Genomic DNA, 16,830 nt, shown 5'->3' on the forward strand with positions numbered 1-16,830 from the left:
AGTAGCCTTGTTAGCAAGCAGCGTTAGGGCTGATAGTGATCTGTTGTATACTGCTGTAAAACAAAGAATAGCTTTATAAAAGAACTCATCAAAGCGTTGTTGATGTGAAACTAGAGAAGAAAGAGAATGGACTGCATTGTAAATAAATGAATTCTGCATTTGATAGTAAATTTGTATCTGTGATAATAGATAATGTTTATTATTTGTGTAATATTGTAAATGTTTTCTTGTATCTGTTGATAGTTGTGGAAGCATTTTTATCTTCCTGTATATATATACATTTATATATATATATATTTGTGAATGCAGTTTTTGAGGACGTAAAATTCCACTGACTTCAAAGAAAGCAGTGTTAGTGCGCTTACATAGAGTGGTACCAATATTACAAAAAAAGGGGAGGCAGGGCAGGGAGGAATAAGTTTCCAGCTACTTCTTAGCTACAAAAGTGACTTTTCATTACATATGACTTCCTGGTGAACCACTATGTACTTTTTTTTTTTTAATCTTGTAACTGAGAATTTGGAGACTGTAAAACATTTGTTAGTAAGACAGGTTTTTGATTTTTTTTTAAAGCCAAAATGAGGACTTAGCCATGACCTTTCTTTGAATTGTAACATCTGTGGTAATTCTTTGGTGCAGCTTGAAAAACTGATTTTTATTTTACATTTGTATTTAAGTTATAGCTGTTCAGTGACTGAAAAATTAATCATGACCTACTTATGCTTGCATGATTGTGTGTGCAAACATATCTGAAACCATGCTAAAAGAGAAGTTAATAACAAATTCAGAATATTGGGTCCAAGTCTGACCCCAAGTTGCATCTTCATCAACATACTGTCAGAAATTAGATCTTGTGTTTTGTTTATTTGGTACTAATAGTAGTGAAAATAATAATAATCTGATGGTAGCTTGAACCTTTTTTACCTCAGATGCATGCCACATTTCCCTTAAATCACTCTTTGAGCTTTGAATACTGAATTTCATGACAGAACAATTTAATGTGAAAACAATAGAAATTTTTCATGCCCATCAGAGCACCTGATAAATACAAATAAAAATAGATTTTGAAATTAAAAAAAAAAGAGAGAGATTTTGAGCTGGTTGCTGCGTGTCTTCAATTGTGTGTTCTTTGTTTCAAGACATCTGAGGCAGGGAAGTTTAATGGATTTTGTATTTTGTTTTTGCTTTTAAAAACAGAACAAGCAGATGGCTTATGCAGAAAGCTAGAAAAGGCTTGTATTAGTCCTAAACCTCAAAAGCCATGGGATAAAGATGCATGGGAAATTCCACGGGAATCAATTAAATTAGTGAAGAAACTTGGAGCTGGTCAGTTTGGAGAAGTCTGGATGGGTAAGTTTAGACCTTTGAAGAATGATATTTAAGTAAGTTATAAAGGTTATAATTGATTTAAGTTAATAAGTTATAAAAGCTATTTAAGTAAAAATGCTCAAAGTGGTACCCTTTCAAAATCATTCAGAATAATATTGGGGATCAACGTGGTTCAATATCCTTATAAAAACAGGACAGACAGACATCTGACAAAGGCAGCAAGTTCTTTGGTATTTTTTGAAGCAAAAAGCAATGTAATTTATAGGGTCAAATAGAGCAGATTTTGTTTGTCTTTTGTGGAGAAAGGAGAGGTTTATAGAACTGACTTCTGGTTCTCAAAATCAATAAACATCTTGGAATTTGATTTCAAACCAAAAAGTGGTAAAGAATTTGAAATAGAAACTATCTCTTTTAGTGATTGGTAGAGATTTAACTTCTCTAAAGAAAAGGCTTGGAATATATAGTGCATGGGCCTGCCCTACTGGGTGAAACAAGGAGATGCTTAATCCAAGATCATAGTTTACCAGTTTGCTGCCTGGAAAGTACGTCCTTACTTATGAAGTAAGGAGATTGCAGATTAATCTGCTGTGAATTATAATGCAGGTCTGTAGGAATGAAAGGGTCTACAAGTAGTAAATTTAAATACATACCCTGCCAAAATGCTAGCATTAATTATCACAATCGTAAGTAGCCTTGCCATCCGTTTAAAAATGTCCTATTTTCGTAGCCTTGCAGACTTCCTGTGGCAAGAGGCTCTGGCCACCGTCTAGTCACGTGTTGTGCAAGAAGCACTTACTTGCTTTGCTTGCGACATGCAGTCTGCTCAGGAGCTGAGCATTCTTCTGCCTTCCATGTTACACATTCGCTGTATTATTCATTACTTGGGCACTTGTTACCAGTTACCATCTGGTTTGGCTTATCTGAGATAAACCAAGTGCCTTCATTATGACCTTTTTTCAGTTCAGATAATTTTCTTGACCTCTCTTTGAATCCCTTTTCCAGCGGCTTTATTGAAAAATCAATAAAATTGTTATAAGTCGATTATTATTTGTAATTCTGTAGGTAGGACCTTTCCCAGTGACCCAGTGTAACCCTAGGCTCAGTAGAAGATGCAAAGCTGGGAAGTGGGTTCTCATGACCCACGGGAGTGCAGAAGTCCAATGGGAACACACTGCTTGGAATCTCACTGTTTTGAAGAGATGCTTTCATTAAGTAAAGCACAGAGTGATGCTGTTTGACGGGCAAGTCTGACACATGATTACAGTGTCAATCAGAAAGCTGCAATGCAACCATAAGTATATTTTTTGATATAAATCACACTAAAGTGCAAGCCACAATCTCTATAATATAGCTAAATTTGGCCTTTCATCTGCTCTCATAAGAAAATACTGAAGAAAGCCTCTAGCTATGATATGCATGAATGACATTTTACATACTGTTTAAGACAAGTGCCAGCCATTGTGCAGTTTTTTGTCTAATAAGCCAGGGCAAGAAAAATTAGCTGGCACTGAAATGCAGTGACAGGCTTTGTGGCAGCATCTTATTGCTTGTTTGACAAAGTAGACCATTTTGGGAAGTGGCTACTTCTGCACACGCACATGCACGTCCACACATAAAACTTAAAATGGGTGTTTCAAGAAAGTTTCAAGATGTTTCCTCTTGTTCATATCTTTTTTCTTTTCTTTTTTAACCATTCAAATTGGGCTTGACCCTTGCTTGTAGCTGAATTGCTACTCTGTGAGAGAAATTACTGCTCTATGAGACTGCTCACCGTGTTTCCTCTTCTCTTTGCTTTCTTACTGAAGCCAGAGAAGAGATTTGCATGGAACAGATCTTCTCTCATCAGAATCATTGTGAATCTTAGAACTAAAGAAGCCAGAGCTGTAAAATAGGTAGCAGGTTGTCTCGGCACTTCACGGTCTCAGCAAACACTGGTTATTGTCATAATGACCAGCTAGAGTCATTAGACCAAAAAAGCTACTTGTTATAGTCTCTTGATAATTTACTTCATTTAGAACAAAATTACTAGTTTAGACAGTAGTGTGAACTGGATTTGAACTTCATTCTATGGCTAAATTGCCAAAAACTTTTCAGCTTGCTAAAGGGAACCAAGAGTTGCTGTTTCAGAAGGGATAGGGGTGAGAAGATGGAGGTAATTCTGTTACTGCAGGGTGAAGATTTGCCAGCTCCTGTATAGTCTTTTCTTTCTAGGCCAGCCATAAGTACCCTCTGAGCTTGCAAGCTGGGAAGAAGCAGTATTTTTTAGACTTGTTCACAAAACCATTCAGTCCTGGAGATCTGGTTGGAAATCTCATCACTATTGTCTGTCACAAATTCATATAGCAGGTTGGCCCAATTAAGCCCATCCAAAAATCTAGCTTCAACATGGCTGTCCAGGACATACACTGTCAAAATCATCATAATTAACTCAAAAATAAATAGGGCAACTTTAAGAGGTTTTGAAGGATTGCATTTTAACAGGTGGAGAACATGGTGCTCTGTTTAAGAGCTGATCAGATTCCCCAGACTTTCATATCATGGTTTGTATCTTTTTTTTTTTTTTCTGCTTGCATCATATTTAATTTTTAACACAAGCCCAAACTGCAGAGACACTTCCTGCTTCCTGCCATAGTACAGAATGTTTTTAGACTATTGAGACTGGTACATTTGGGCAGCTTCTTTACTCACGTGATGGACCAAAGCAGCACTGGAAGAGCAAGGCCAATGTTTTATGCATTTTTGTTCGTAGTGTGCCCTGATATGATGTGAACTATAATACTCAGTGGCATTAATAATCCATGAACAGAATTCTCAAGCAAGGGCTAAGAGAAAAGTTAACAACCCAAATGGAGCCATTATGGTGTATTTTATTAATGAGCCACATTTTGCTTGCATCTCAGGTGTAAAAGATTCTCTCATTTAGTATAGCCCCAGTTAGAATATCTGTAAGTAATACACTTTTTCTTGTGTAGCTGTTAGAAAAAAAAAAAAAGCAGAGAAAATCATACTATAAATACTGTTATTAAAAAGCATTTAAAATAAACTAGGAATGCTTGTTGGTGCATCTCCTCGCTATCATGGAAGTATTCTACACTGCATGCATGGGCTGGATATTAGTTGCAAAGAATTTTTTTTTTGAGATATTTGAGGTGTAAGCAAGAATTTCTGTGCTTATCTGTCGTTTTGAATTCATGTTTGGGTGGCAAACTGAGCAGAGGTTCATTTGTATCTTATGTCAACAAATAATGTGACACAAGTCTTTAGACCTAGAGCCAGGTGCACTTAAGCCAAGGGAGGGATTAGAGGTGTAGCTACGGCCCAAGATGGGGCTGACGTTGCGGGTCAGTGCTCCAGGCACACATTTCCACAGCAGCTTGTGCACCGGAGGAAGCCTTCTCTGATACAGCTGGAACATTAAATTTGCTGTCACCTCCCGAGGTGCCCTGAGGCCAGAGGTTTTCCCTCTGCCTGCACAAAAGCTGCAGTCTGCGGTGCCTGTGCAATCACAGCGCCTTGGTGAGGACACCCGAGGGAGGGCCTCGTGGTAATGAATAACCCCACACGGGGACTAGGGCACTGGTGTGCTGGTTGGGTACAAACACATCCTTAGTGGATGCTTCCTGCGCCAGGCTGTTCCGCATGGCATCCTGATACAACCCTGCCCGCATTCTCACCCTGCCACCTCCCATGCGTCACTCCTGGTGGCTCTCTGCCACTGGCAGCCAGGTGACATCTGCATGGCTGAAGAAGTAGGGTCTCATACTCCATAAGCATTCAATTTTGGCTTGATTCTCAGTCCAAATCAATTTAACAGCTGTTTTACTTATCCTACATGAGGGAAAGAGGACAAGAATTACAGTTTTGTCAAGCTGCCAAGGGTTCATTTTTTACAGGCACCGCTGTGGGTGCTAGTGAACACGGTTAGTTCATGCCCACCCTTCTTTCATTTTTCTTTTCCCAGTGATTGATAAAATAATGGAATCTGAGAGATCAGGATCAAACATCTATAACCTTCTTGTCAACTAATTTGCTCTGTATGTTACCACCAGAGTCAGGAATAGACTGCTTTCCTGCAGAAGTCAGTATCGGTGAATATCGTTAGTAATATAAATTGAGCATTGAACTAACTGGAAGTGGAATTCCATCCTGTACCTGTTCCAGGGCATGGGATGGAATAGTAGAAACTCTAAAAATGAGCTTTCTGCTTTTTAAGCACAGAGAGATGTATTTAACCCTTGTTTTATATAGGTAAGAACAGTTCGTGCTTTCAAGTGGCAGGATTTGACCTGAAGTTTTTATTTCTTCTTATCTTTATTACACTTAATTGACCTTTCTGTGCTTGGAAAAAAAATGTCAAGTACTCTAAAAGATCCTTATTTTGTGACAGAAGTGTTGGTTTTATTCAGCTGATGACCGGTCTTTAAAAAAAAAAGTGATAGGAGATAAAATGGTTAGAGAAATCATTTAGGAATTGAGGATTAGTTCCTTGCTTTACCACAGATTTCCTATGTTAAAATGAAAAACTGTATTAGGAAATTGTGGGCTTTAATTTAGAGGTACCTATGTTGTGGTAACACTGCCCAGATTGCTGTTGAGTAAGGAAATGCAGCAGTTGTGTTGAGTTATGGAAGCCTTGCCTCTTCCGAGAAGTGTTCCAGCAATGCTGAAATGCGTATGGTAGGGTGCAAAGGGGGCCATTTTGTACTCCCAAAACATTCTGTAAATCTGAAGTGTTTGGGAGGAGTTGCATTTTTATGGATGTCTCTGTCCTTTTTTCCCTTTAAAAATAAAATAAAAAAAAAATCCAAAGACTTTGCCAGATAAACTTAGGAGCAATGCTTGCTATTTTTAGATGTTTAATATTTTGATGAGAAGACATTTCATTGTTTTTCTATTTATAGGTATTTTTTTATATAATTCAAATATTATATTAGAATGTCTAATAAACAGAAAAAAAATGGCCATAGTATCATCCACTCTTGACAAGGGCACTGTGATGAGAAATTATTATGGTTTAAGTCTTCCCCTGAACAGTGCAGGCTTCTTGTCCTGCCAGCACATCTTTGTTATTGTTGAGAATGTTTATCTGATCCCACTTTACCATAAGGTTCAGTTTTGAGAAGAGAGCACTACAGAAAGGACTGTTAGCATATGACTGGTATGCACTAAGTAGCTGTAGTCATGGTGCTTAAAGATCTTCCAGAACCTTGCAAGCAATCTCTGGAATCTGTTAGATTCTGAAACTATGCAAACAGTCATTAAACACATCTCTTGACTCTGTGAATATTTTCTTATGAGCTCTGATAAAGTAAAACTGTATTAAGCATTGCATTTTGCTTTTCTAATACATGTTTTTCAGATGAATGTTTTAGAAAAATAGAAGATGGATTATTGTTCACCGCATTGATGTATCTGTTGCAAAGTATAAGGGGATTCCTGGTGGCTCGTGCTAAATCTGGGTGCTTGCTTTCATGCTCTTCAACGTTAGTGAAATTTAGCCTTACGTGCTAGTCAGGCTGCTGTGCTGTGCAGCGAGGCCCCGGGTGCACTCACCACACTTGCTTGTTTCAGGCTACTATCTTAATAGTACCAAAGTGGCGGTGAAGACTCTGAAGCCTGGAACGATGTCTGTGCAAGCCTTCCTGGAGGAAGCCAACCTCATGAAAACCCTTCAGCATGACAAACTAGTTAGGCTTTATGCTGTAGTGACTAAAGAAGAGCCTATTTATATTATAACGGAATTCATGGCAAAAGGTGAGAACAACACAACAACATGTAAGCAATGTTTTTAAAGAGTTTTTGCACTTCTCATGAAACAATCCTTTTTCTCTAAAAAAGAAAGGAATAAAGAAAAGAGTGTTTTAGATTTTAGCATTATTCTTATGTATATTTTTCATGTCATTGGAAGAAGCACCTATCTTAAGGGGGTGACTTTAGGAGGATTTCATCTTATAATTCGTCACTGCATTTGTTAAGTAGATTATTTTTACAGGCTTCTTTAGATGAATGATTTTTGAAATGTTTCAAGTGTAACCGTAACCCACCAAATAGCTCTAGTTACTGCAGGTTCCCTACCTAACTTTGGTGTCTGGTGCCATAACAAGACACTTTCTATTTAAAGCAAATCTTAGAAATCTCCTTATTTTTTAGCCCTACAGATGATACTTATCTGTCTAATGAGGCAGTAATGAGTACTCATGCAAGATTGCTGCTGCGCTAGAAAAGCACATTTTTAGAGCAGCACTACACAGAATAAGTGAAGCTTCCTCTTCATATTGTTTTGGGTAATGATGTTTTTGTTTTATTCTATTGTCAAACAGGTCTGCTGATGACTTTATAAACAAACAACAGTAACCTATTCTTTATGACTTGGAAAGGATTAATATGTGTGATTATCCTAGACAGCTTTCTAGGCCATAGAAAGCTGTTCTATGATAGGCCATAGAACAAGGTAATTATCAAATTTAACACCACTGACCTAAGGCATGGCATGGTGAGGCGACCTGGAAAGCTGCAGAACTTAGACACCCAACATGCTGACCTGGATACGGCTATTATCAGAATATGTAAAGAACCTGCAGCTCGTTGTAGCCAACTTGAAAATGCCTCAAAACATTCACTGTTAAAAATGTATGATCCAGAAAACTGCGAGACTGATGTTAACTTTATTTTGGTAATGAGGTATGCTGACTTGCTCCCTCTCTCCTGACAGGGAGTTTGCTGGATTTTCTGAAAAGTGATGAAGGAAGTAAATTGATGCTTCCAAAGCTAATAGACTTCTCAGCTCAGGTAAGTTTTAAGAATTATGTTCAAAATTAAGAGATTTTATTTATCTGTTGGGTTGAAATTCATGCTGGGCAATGATCCTAAAAATTTTGTCACTAACAAATAATTTCATTTTCAAGGTGTTTTGATCTGAATAAATAAGGTTATTGAAAGGAGTAAATAGAAAAAAATATACTTTAAAAGAGCCTGCAAAGTTGGAGCTACTTCTTAGATATTGGCAATGATCATCTTGGGTGACAGTGGGACAGTCATGTTTCTTTGTGGAAAGCCTGTTTCGCTTTCAGCCGCTGTGAGGTGAAAGTGTAAACAGAGGCCCTGTGGAGTGGGGCTCTGCAAATTGCTGCAGCAGTGTTGATAAAGGGGTCAGTTTTTCTTTTTAAGGTAAGACAATTCATCAAACCTTTCTGTTAACCTCAGCACAGCACTGCCAGTCTCAGAGTTCCTCTGAAATAAATGATGTCTTTCCAAAAGATGTTTCAGATTGCTATCATCTGATGTATGAACCTTGCTCATTACTGCAAAGTATGCCAGATATACCGTGTCATATATAACCAGAGTGATGTGCATATCAAGGGCCTCCTAGAAAAGGTTGGATCTTAGGCTCATAGGTCACTTTACGTAATAGTTGTCACATCAGGAGTGACATTGTAAGTCATCAAGGGAGACTAGAGCCCCGTATTCTGCTTCTGACAGTGACGAGCAGAGTGGTCTAGGGAGGTATGGGCAGGGAACAGAGCCTGCAAGTTGTGATTCATGCTACTAATAAATAATGAAGGCATTTTGAATGGGATATTGGTTCACCAGTTTTCCTGTTCTTTTAATAGGCATTAGACTTGTAGAGACTGTTGTAACTTGTTGTACTAATTTGCTGATTCATTAGCAAGGGCAAGAAAAATATTAAACGATATAATAAAACATAGATGATTTATGCCAAAATGTTCACTATAACATTGTCATATAACTACTCAATATAACTATTGTTATATAAATGTATGTAGCTGTATGTTGTTATGTATTGTACATTGTTATACAGGTATTCAGTGTAGCTATTGCAATATCTATCTATTACAGATTTACTAGAACTCATGTGCTTTATGTAGATATTGTTTGAGGTATCAAGTGTGTGGAAGTTGAGGTTATTGCCTTTGGTAAATTCGTTAACTTGAAGACCTACATTTAGAAAACAAAGACATAGGTTCAATACTCAGAGCTGGTTTTGCTGCAGTTGTCTCAGTACAGCTGCAGGTTACCACGTTACTAAGTTTCTAGAACTCTATGGATAGCTTGTCCTTGAGAATTTAGAGGAGATAAAAGTTTTGTGGGTGTGGAAAAACCTTGGTTCTAAGTCTTGGCTGGGAGATATGAACAACAATGGACAGAAAAGATGGAGGGAAAAAAGAAGTTATGTAACTTTCAAAATAGTGCAGAAAATAATGAGAAAAACACTTGAGTAGTGATACAGTATGAGATCCAGGATGTGAAGAGCAAAGCACAAGTGGCTTTACAATAGACCATTTTAATTGAAGTTCAGGGATGTTCTACGGTTTAAAGCTGTGCATCATTTTCAGAAGTTCAAGATTTGAAAAGGTTAAAAAAATAGAGGGGAAAGGTCAAAAAAGAAAGTTGATTACAGCTTGTGTACATCATTTCCAAGGTGGCAGAGGTCTGTGATCCTCACTTACGAGCTTTTGAAGGACTGAGTCACTGCAAAAGGACATGACTGGTCACCCTGATCTGACAGTAGCTTCTCTTAGAGCCTCTTCCTGCACTGAGCCTCAGAGGCCAGGACTTTATGGGGGCAGGTAGTGCGCGAATCCTCTCACTTTTGTAAGATGTAGACCAGCTACCAAGGGAAGTGTCTGAGGACAAGCCATACATTCAGCTGCAGAGCCATCTTTAACCCTTCTTTGAGGATTTCTAACTATGGACCGAAGAAAACTTTGGAATAGAGATATAGATTTTTTTATTGACAGAAAGAACTTCATAGTTTCTTCAAGTACGTTTGCAAAGATTCTTCAGTATCATTCTGTAATAGCAGGACTATATGGAATAGACTTGCAGGCTGCATATTGTTCTGAGACCAGGAATTTTGCTGCTTTCTGTGCACAAAAGACAACAGTTATCAGAGTGGAAGATGCAACAACAAACAAATTTCATCATTCTTTTCTAACCCTAACAGTTTGTGAATGCTGAATTCACTGTTTTTTAGGGTCAAGCACACCTATTTTCAAACTTTATTGGCCTGCTACTAAGATAATGATAATTTCACTGCATGCCTGTGGATCACACTCTTCAAGAATGTTGGCTACACATAAAATAGGAGAACATAAAATATGCTCTCATTTTTGGTGCATATTTGTTTTTTTATAAATGGATGGTGTTTATCCTTACATCATTACTGTTAACCTCCCTGTGTAGCCTAAGAGGAAGGAAGTTTGACAAGCAATGTCTCAGAAAGTGCAAGAAGAGGCATGGCGACAAACTCCATGCTGAACTATTTAAATGAGATCGGGCATGTATTTTAGCTTGGTTGATACACACATGAATTCTGCACGACTGTCTAATTCACACTATGCTGCTAATGCTCTTTCGTAGCCTAACCCAGCTTCTCTGGAAGGCTGAAAATGCAACAACTGGTAGCTGCGGATTATACCTCTCCTGTGATGCTGCATTAGACTGTGTCGCTCACAGGCGCCCAGCGCGGCCAGCTCGCTTGTGTCCACGTGTGCGCACACAGCACATCTGCCAAAGTGAAAGTTTCTGAGAGGATGCTACGTGTGGCAGAAAAACGCATTAGCAAAGGGCTTGCCATGTGGCGAGTATGAGCAGGAAGCGGTTCCACTTAATAGGGAGCCTTTTTATCCAGAGGAATGGCCTTTGTCACCTTGCAATGGCCTTGTCAGATAAGGAAGGATTGGAAATTGGAGAAGGGGAGAGGAGGATGTGGTCTGTTTGTTTAACAGATGGCTGAAGAAAGTAGTAGCCCTCAAACTTGAACCTTCTGCTAAAACCATTTTCTCAAATCCGTGTTAAAAGAGTGCTGTACTGTGGGACAAGTTAGTGCTACAATCACTGAATTAGTTAAGCCTTTTCCTTGAACAATCCTGAAAGAAATCTTCCCAGTTTACAGGGGAGAAAATGTTCTGATTTTGGAAAAAAACAAAACAAAAAAAAAAAAAAAACAAGGACTTTAGATAAAATAAACATCTTAAAAATTAAAGTTTTTCAAGCAAGTAAGCAAATATTCTTCTACTGTACTACATTGGCTTTGCTGTTTTGTTAGCTCAGTCTGTGGACTCATTGATTGCCAATTTAGCAGTAGTAGCTGAAGGCTTACTTAGTTACACTTGGAAATTTAAAGCCTACTTTAGCAAACACCTATGGGCTCCAGGATTTTTCCTCTGTGCTGACATTCACAAATTCTGAAGTTAGGCTTGTGCAAAACATGGCAAGAAACTTCTCGCTCAGAAGGTGGTCGAGCGCATTTTCTAAAATCATCTGCTCTCTGAAAGACTTGAAGTTTCTCTTCTGTATTTTACTGGTGTGTGTGAAGGGGGGTGGGAAAACCCAGTATTAGCTGTGCCCTGGCAAAGATAATTTTGGCCTCTAGAGAAAACTGCGTGAAGTCTCTGAAATGAGAGTGTTTTAAAGGAAGCAGTGTTTCGCAAACTTGTCTTCAGCAAATACTGCTTGCTACGATAGAAAACAATTGGGCAAATCCTGCTCAACTCAGCAGAATTGGGCAATGCAAATACACACTATACCCGGAACAGAATCGGGAATCTGAGCAGACCAAAACCCGGTTTCCCTGAGCAGACCAAAGCCCGACCCATTTCCCTGCACTGGCTGCGCGTGCGCAGGGCAGGGCAGCAGCTTCATGGGCTGATCGGGCAACTTCCACGGTGCTGCAGGCGGCAGCTCTGGCTTTACCAACAGGGCCATTTCCTGGTGCTTTGTCAGCTCCGTGACTGGGCTGGGGAAGCCCAAAGGTTTTATGAGCTGCAGCTTCCCAGCTGTGAGCTGAAATGTTGGGCAAACCCCATCCCTCTGTCCACCAGCTCCGGCATTTTCCCAGCAGAGCAGCCATGCAGCTGGTAGCCTCATTAGTTCCCTCACCAGGGTGACTAACAAGCTCTGGTGGTTAGTGGGTACATTGTGCCCTGCCCAAGGGCTACTTTAATTTATCAGAAAAGCTTTGCACTTCTCAAAATCTTACTTATTTCTGTGTTATGAAATCAGCTAAAAGTGTAGGGTGCAAATTCAGTGAAGCTTTTGCATTTATAAACTCCGCATGCTTTGGGGACGCATCTCATGCAAAGCTGTTCATAGACTGTCTGCATTTGAGAATTCAGAAAATAATCTGAATAATTACTGAACATATTAAAGTTCTGCTTTTCAAACTAGTCAAAACTGTATCACAAAAACAGTTTGGGTTTTTTTATTTTCCTTTTCCATAAAACGCTGATACTTACTTTAATTTTTCTGCAATCTGCAATTTATTTCTTATCCCCCCTGCCTTATTTCCTTTTAAGACTACAATGCCATTAGAGTAATAATAAAGTTAATATTAATGCAGATTTTCGATACAGCTTTAATCCCTCCGAATTGCAGCCTCTTCTTAGGGACACGCTCTCTTAAGAACTGAGAATTACTGAGTTTAAAGCAACCCGAGCCTCGGGATACGCTGCATTGTTTCCTCTGCTGACCTTCCTCTGCAGATAACCCCTGGCGCCGCGACGCCTTCCCACCGGCCTCCCCTGTGACGCGGCTCCTGGGCCGCCCCCGCTGTTTCACCCGCCGTTTCTCCTCACAGCACGTGGGGCTCCCCCGGTGAGGGCAGGCAGGGGGAAGGGGCTGTGGCCAGGCTGTCCTGGGCCGTATGGGTCCCTCGGGACGGCCCAGGTGGCCGCTGCGAGTCCTCTGGCAGCTGCAGCGCCGTGCGGCCAGTTCTGAGGCTGCCTTCGGGCACAGGGCCCCGGTGTCTGCGGCCTGCGCTCCCCCCTGCAGCTTTCAAGCATGGGTCTTGAAAAGAGTAAAAAGCCACATTTATTAACGCAAAAAGAAATATCTAAAAGTATACCTAAACTATCGCAAAGTAAGCATTTCTGTGTGATTTCTGTTTCAGAGCATAGCTGAAATACATCTGTAAAGGACTGGGACCGTCTTACCCAGTGTTTCCCAATATTTCACAAATCATAGGGCACACCCTCTGTTTTTCCCCAGATTGGACTTCATTTATACCCACATAAAAGCCAGACTCGGCTTTGAATACTGACTCATCTAGTACATTTTCCCCATTTTACTCACCTGCCTGCAAGTGAACATGTGTGACTTTGGTTTTACGCACAATTTTCAGGTGTCTCATAAATCACCAAATTCAAAAGACTTGTTAGAACCCAGTTCCAGCTCTCACAGTTGGGATATTTTTGTAATCTAACCTCACCATTTGCTGGTGTTTCCAACCATATAAACCTTATCCAAACTGTTCTTTTTGAATACTTTGTTTACAATTACTATGGTTGCACCTGCTCTTGTAGTTCTTCCTGAAGACTTGTTTCCCATGAGGTTCTACATATTGCTCCTCCAGGCTGTTTGAAATTTGTCTTCCTGAAATTGTTGTGTTTTATTGCCATTCTGTCATTCCATTTCTTTTCCATTCCACTTTGTTTCATGATCCCGCTCACTCAGCTTTATTTTTCAACGTGATATAAAAACAATATATCATGCTGAGCCTAAACAAGCTTCTCTGGTCTCTTCAGTGCACCGCATTTTTACATATAGCCTAGAAACATACATGTGGGTTATGTTGCAGCATTACCATAATTCTTGCTCTCTGTCTTAAGGAGCAGCTTGGCAAACCGTATTGAAAACATGTCTTGTTTGAAAGAAGGTCGCGAAGGAATTTGAAATGAAAGATGTCTTCGTGGATTGAAAAACGAAACAACTGAGGAATCCAGAAGTTCCCTAACTATGTAGTAAAAAGGAAAAAAAAAAAAAAAAAAAAAAAAAAAAAAAAAGCGTTTCCCCTTTTGAAAGAAGGGTGGGAGGTGAAAGACCACAACTGCCCGGCCCTGTCTGCTGCCTAACTGCAGCAGGGACATTTCACCAAGCAGGTGCGACAAAGTGCCTTTCATTTGCAGGAGGTGTAGCCTTTCAGTGAATGTTGAGTGTCCGCTCCTCATGCGTGGGCAAGTCCTCTGCTACTTTTACCATGTTCTCCAAACAACCTCAGAAAGTACAAAGAACTGGTCATAAAGTATGAAATACTTGTTCCAGCAACGCTGTTTAGTCAGTGCTTTTGCTCCTCTTTTCTTTCAGTTTTTTTTAAACCTGTACTCATCTTGAGATGACACCTAGGTGTTCTGGAAAGTTGGCCATTTGCTTGCCCTGTTTTACAGATGGGAAGAATTGGAACGGAAAGAGCATCACCAGTTGAAAATCACACAGCAAATCAGCAGAACTCAAGGCAGAACTCAGCTCTGACTGATTTACTGTGTGATTTTTAGGTGAAACTTTGCACTATGGAGGTGTCTTATGGAGATATGCCTTGTGCCTTGTTTCTTCCAAGAGTTACTTGTCATTTTTATGCTGTGTACATAGTTCTAGGATGTAGAAATTGGGTGTTTTTTTGTTGAGAAACAAATTAACGTAGGTAGTTTTAGAAGCATGTCAGTGGTTCATTAAATGGGAAGGGGAAAGTGATCTCATTTTGATAGTAACAGCTGTGCAGTGTAGGCAGAAAATAAGTGACAACCCCCCAGAATCTTCCTGTCCTTCTCCTGACCAGTAGTCAGGTATAGCTAAAATGTCTAGATAGGTACAAATAGTCATTAGAGCAGGGGGACAGGGTGCTTTCATATGTTACTTTTGTTCACCTGAATACCAGAATTTTTTATTCACTGAACATTTTGACATTGACAATTTGTCACTGGTTACCACTAATTACCATAGGCAGTAAACATGTGGGTTCTGGCACTGTTTCCTAGATTAGTTTATTCTTTTTTGTTGTTACTGTTGCAACAACCTTTGTTGCAAGCAAAGGTTTAACAGGAGTGTTTGAACTGAGTTGCTCCATTCCTGTGTTTTCCCCTCCTTCTCCCACTCACAATTGCTTTGCTACTATTCTTTCCCTGTTTGGGAATTGTTTGGGTGCCCAAGTGTTTGTACATACCTGGAATCTTTGGTTTTCTGCACAGTTCAGTGTGGCCCAAACCCTTGCCCTGGGATTTTATGGAAGTGTAGTTTGTATTTTCTGAAAACATAATGTGTTGTTTGGTATCACATTCTTAAATTGTGACTAATCGCAGTGACTTCCGTGGGTCGGGCACAAATGGGAGGAACTAAAACTTGGTGTCTCCAATGGCTTCAGCTGTTAGGGCATAGAAACTAAAACCCACCATCACAAACTTCTCTTTCACCAAGTGGTTCCTCATTCACCAGTCAGCAGTTCGGCCATGTGTTGAGCATGCGCAGGGAAGCGGGAGGGAAGCTGGTTCCTTCATAGCTGTTGATGTATTTTCAGTGACATTGGTGAACTTGTTTGCATTTCAGCTGTACCTGCCAAGCCAGACAGTGCAACTGCAGCTTTGTTTGGCGAGCAAAATCTTCAGTTTCTCTTCTCTTGCCTCCCCAAACCCAAGAAATCACAGTGGGGAGGAAGAGAGGGAGGGAGGCAACTCCTCTTCATCACAGAGTTTCCTCTGGGGTAGCATGAGAACCTCTGTGTGTTGTATAACTGAAATGTGAAGCTCTAGGCTGAAGAAGTGGCAATGTATTGGTTGAAGAAAAGAGGCAGTTGTGGGAGAAAGGGGTTATATTTTTCCATTGCCTAAAACAAAAAAGAGGAACAAAGACTGTGTGGTTTTGGTGGTGTAAGAGATAGTGTGTGTAGTTGTCATACCCCTTGGGGACTTTTTTAAAATGGATAAGCAAAGTAGCGTTAATGTTTTCTTAAAGTTCAGTTAGGTGCTCCCATCTGCTTCAAAGCAGAGATGAAACATGGAAGGTTTCGCTGAGAAGGTTTCTCTCCATCTGTCGTGGTGATGAAGCAGCTGCTCTACGGGCAGGCAAGGGGCTGCTGCTGGAAAAGGACCCTTCCGTCTGGCTATGTTAGCATTAGCATCCCTGAGAGATCCGTGCCTTCGCCGTACGCTATGGGGGACATACAGAAACCTGTCACCCACGGACATTTAGCAGTAACAGCTGTAGCCAGATTAGACTGGCTCAGGAATGACCTATCCGCAGAGTCACACAAGGTGGAGAAGAACTGACCACAGAGTGTTTTCTTTCCTATCTCCTATCAAACTTTTGGCCAGAATGCTATGTACTCAGGAGTTTTATCGCTCTGAGGTTAGATCCTATTGTTTCATTTTCAGAAAAAAAAGTTAATAAAAATAGTCCGTAAAAATACTGAAAAAAAGAAAAAACATCAGTGCGTGTTGTGAGGACATATTTACATTTAATTTGGTTTGGAAATTAATTTTCGCTGCTTAAATAGAAATTAAGTTTACTTGTGATGATAGTACCCAAGTGCAGGGTCTTGCCAAATGCTCTTCACTTATGAGCAGATGCCTGTTGTTGTAAATGAAAATAAACAAGAAGTTATTTGACCTTGCTCAGTAGCTGCTTCCTGATTGTCCAGGCTTATACTAGGTAAAAAGAAAGTTTTGTTCTTTGATGGGGGGGGTTGCTTTTCTTTTTTGCCTCTTCTCTGTC

At 39.9% G+C, this 16,830-nt stretch overlaps 1 protein-coding gene across 3 annotated transcripts in view; it reads left to right on the forward strand.

Moving 5' to 3' along the window:
* LYN (LYN proto-oncogene, Src family tyrosine kinase) overlaps nt 1–16,830 on the forward strand; it is a 46,259-nt gene that overhangs the window by 22,398 nt on the left and 7,031 nt on the right. For all 3 annotated transcript variants that reach the window (XM_088540148.1, XM_088540146.1, XM_088540147.1), the window contains exons 8-10: nt 1,198–1,350; nt 6,901–7,083; nt 8,042–8,118. In XM_088540148.1, the coding sequence (XP_088396274.1) occupies nt 1,198–1,350; nt 6,901–7,083; nt 8,042–8,118 (413 nt within the window). The remainder of the gene's footprint in view (nt 1–1,197; nt 1,351–6,900; nt 7,084–8,041; nt 8,119–16,830) is intronic.

Source organism: Tinamus guttatus, unplaced genomic scaffold, assembly GCF_059628265.1.
Source record: "Tinamus guttatus ecotype Peru unplaced genomic scaffold, ASM5962826v1 Tinamus_guttatus_pri_ptg000056l, whole genome shotgun sequence".
Classification (NCBI taxonomy): Eukaryota; Metazoa; Chordata; class Aves; order Tinamiformes; family Tinamidae; genus Tinamus; species Tinamus guttatus.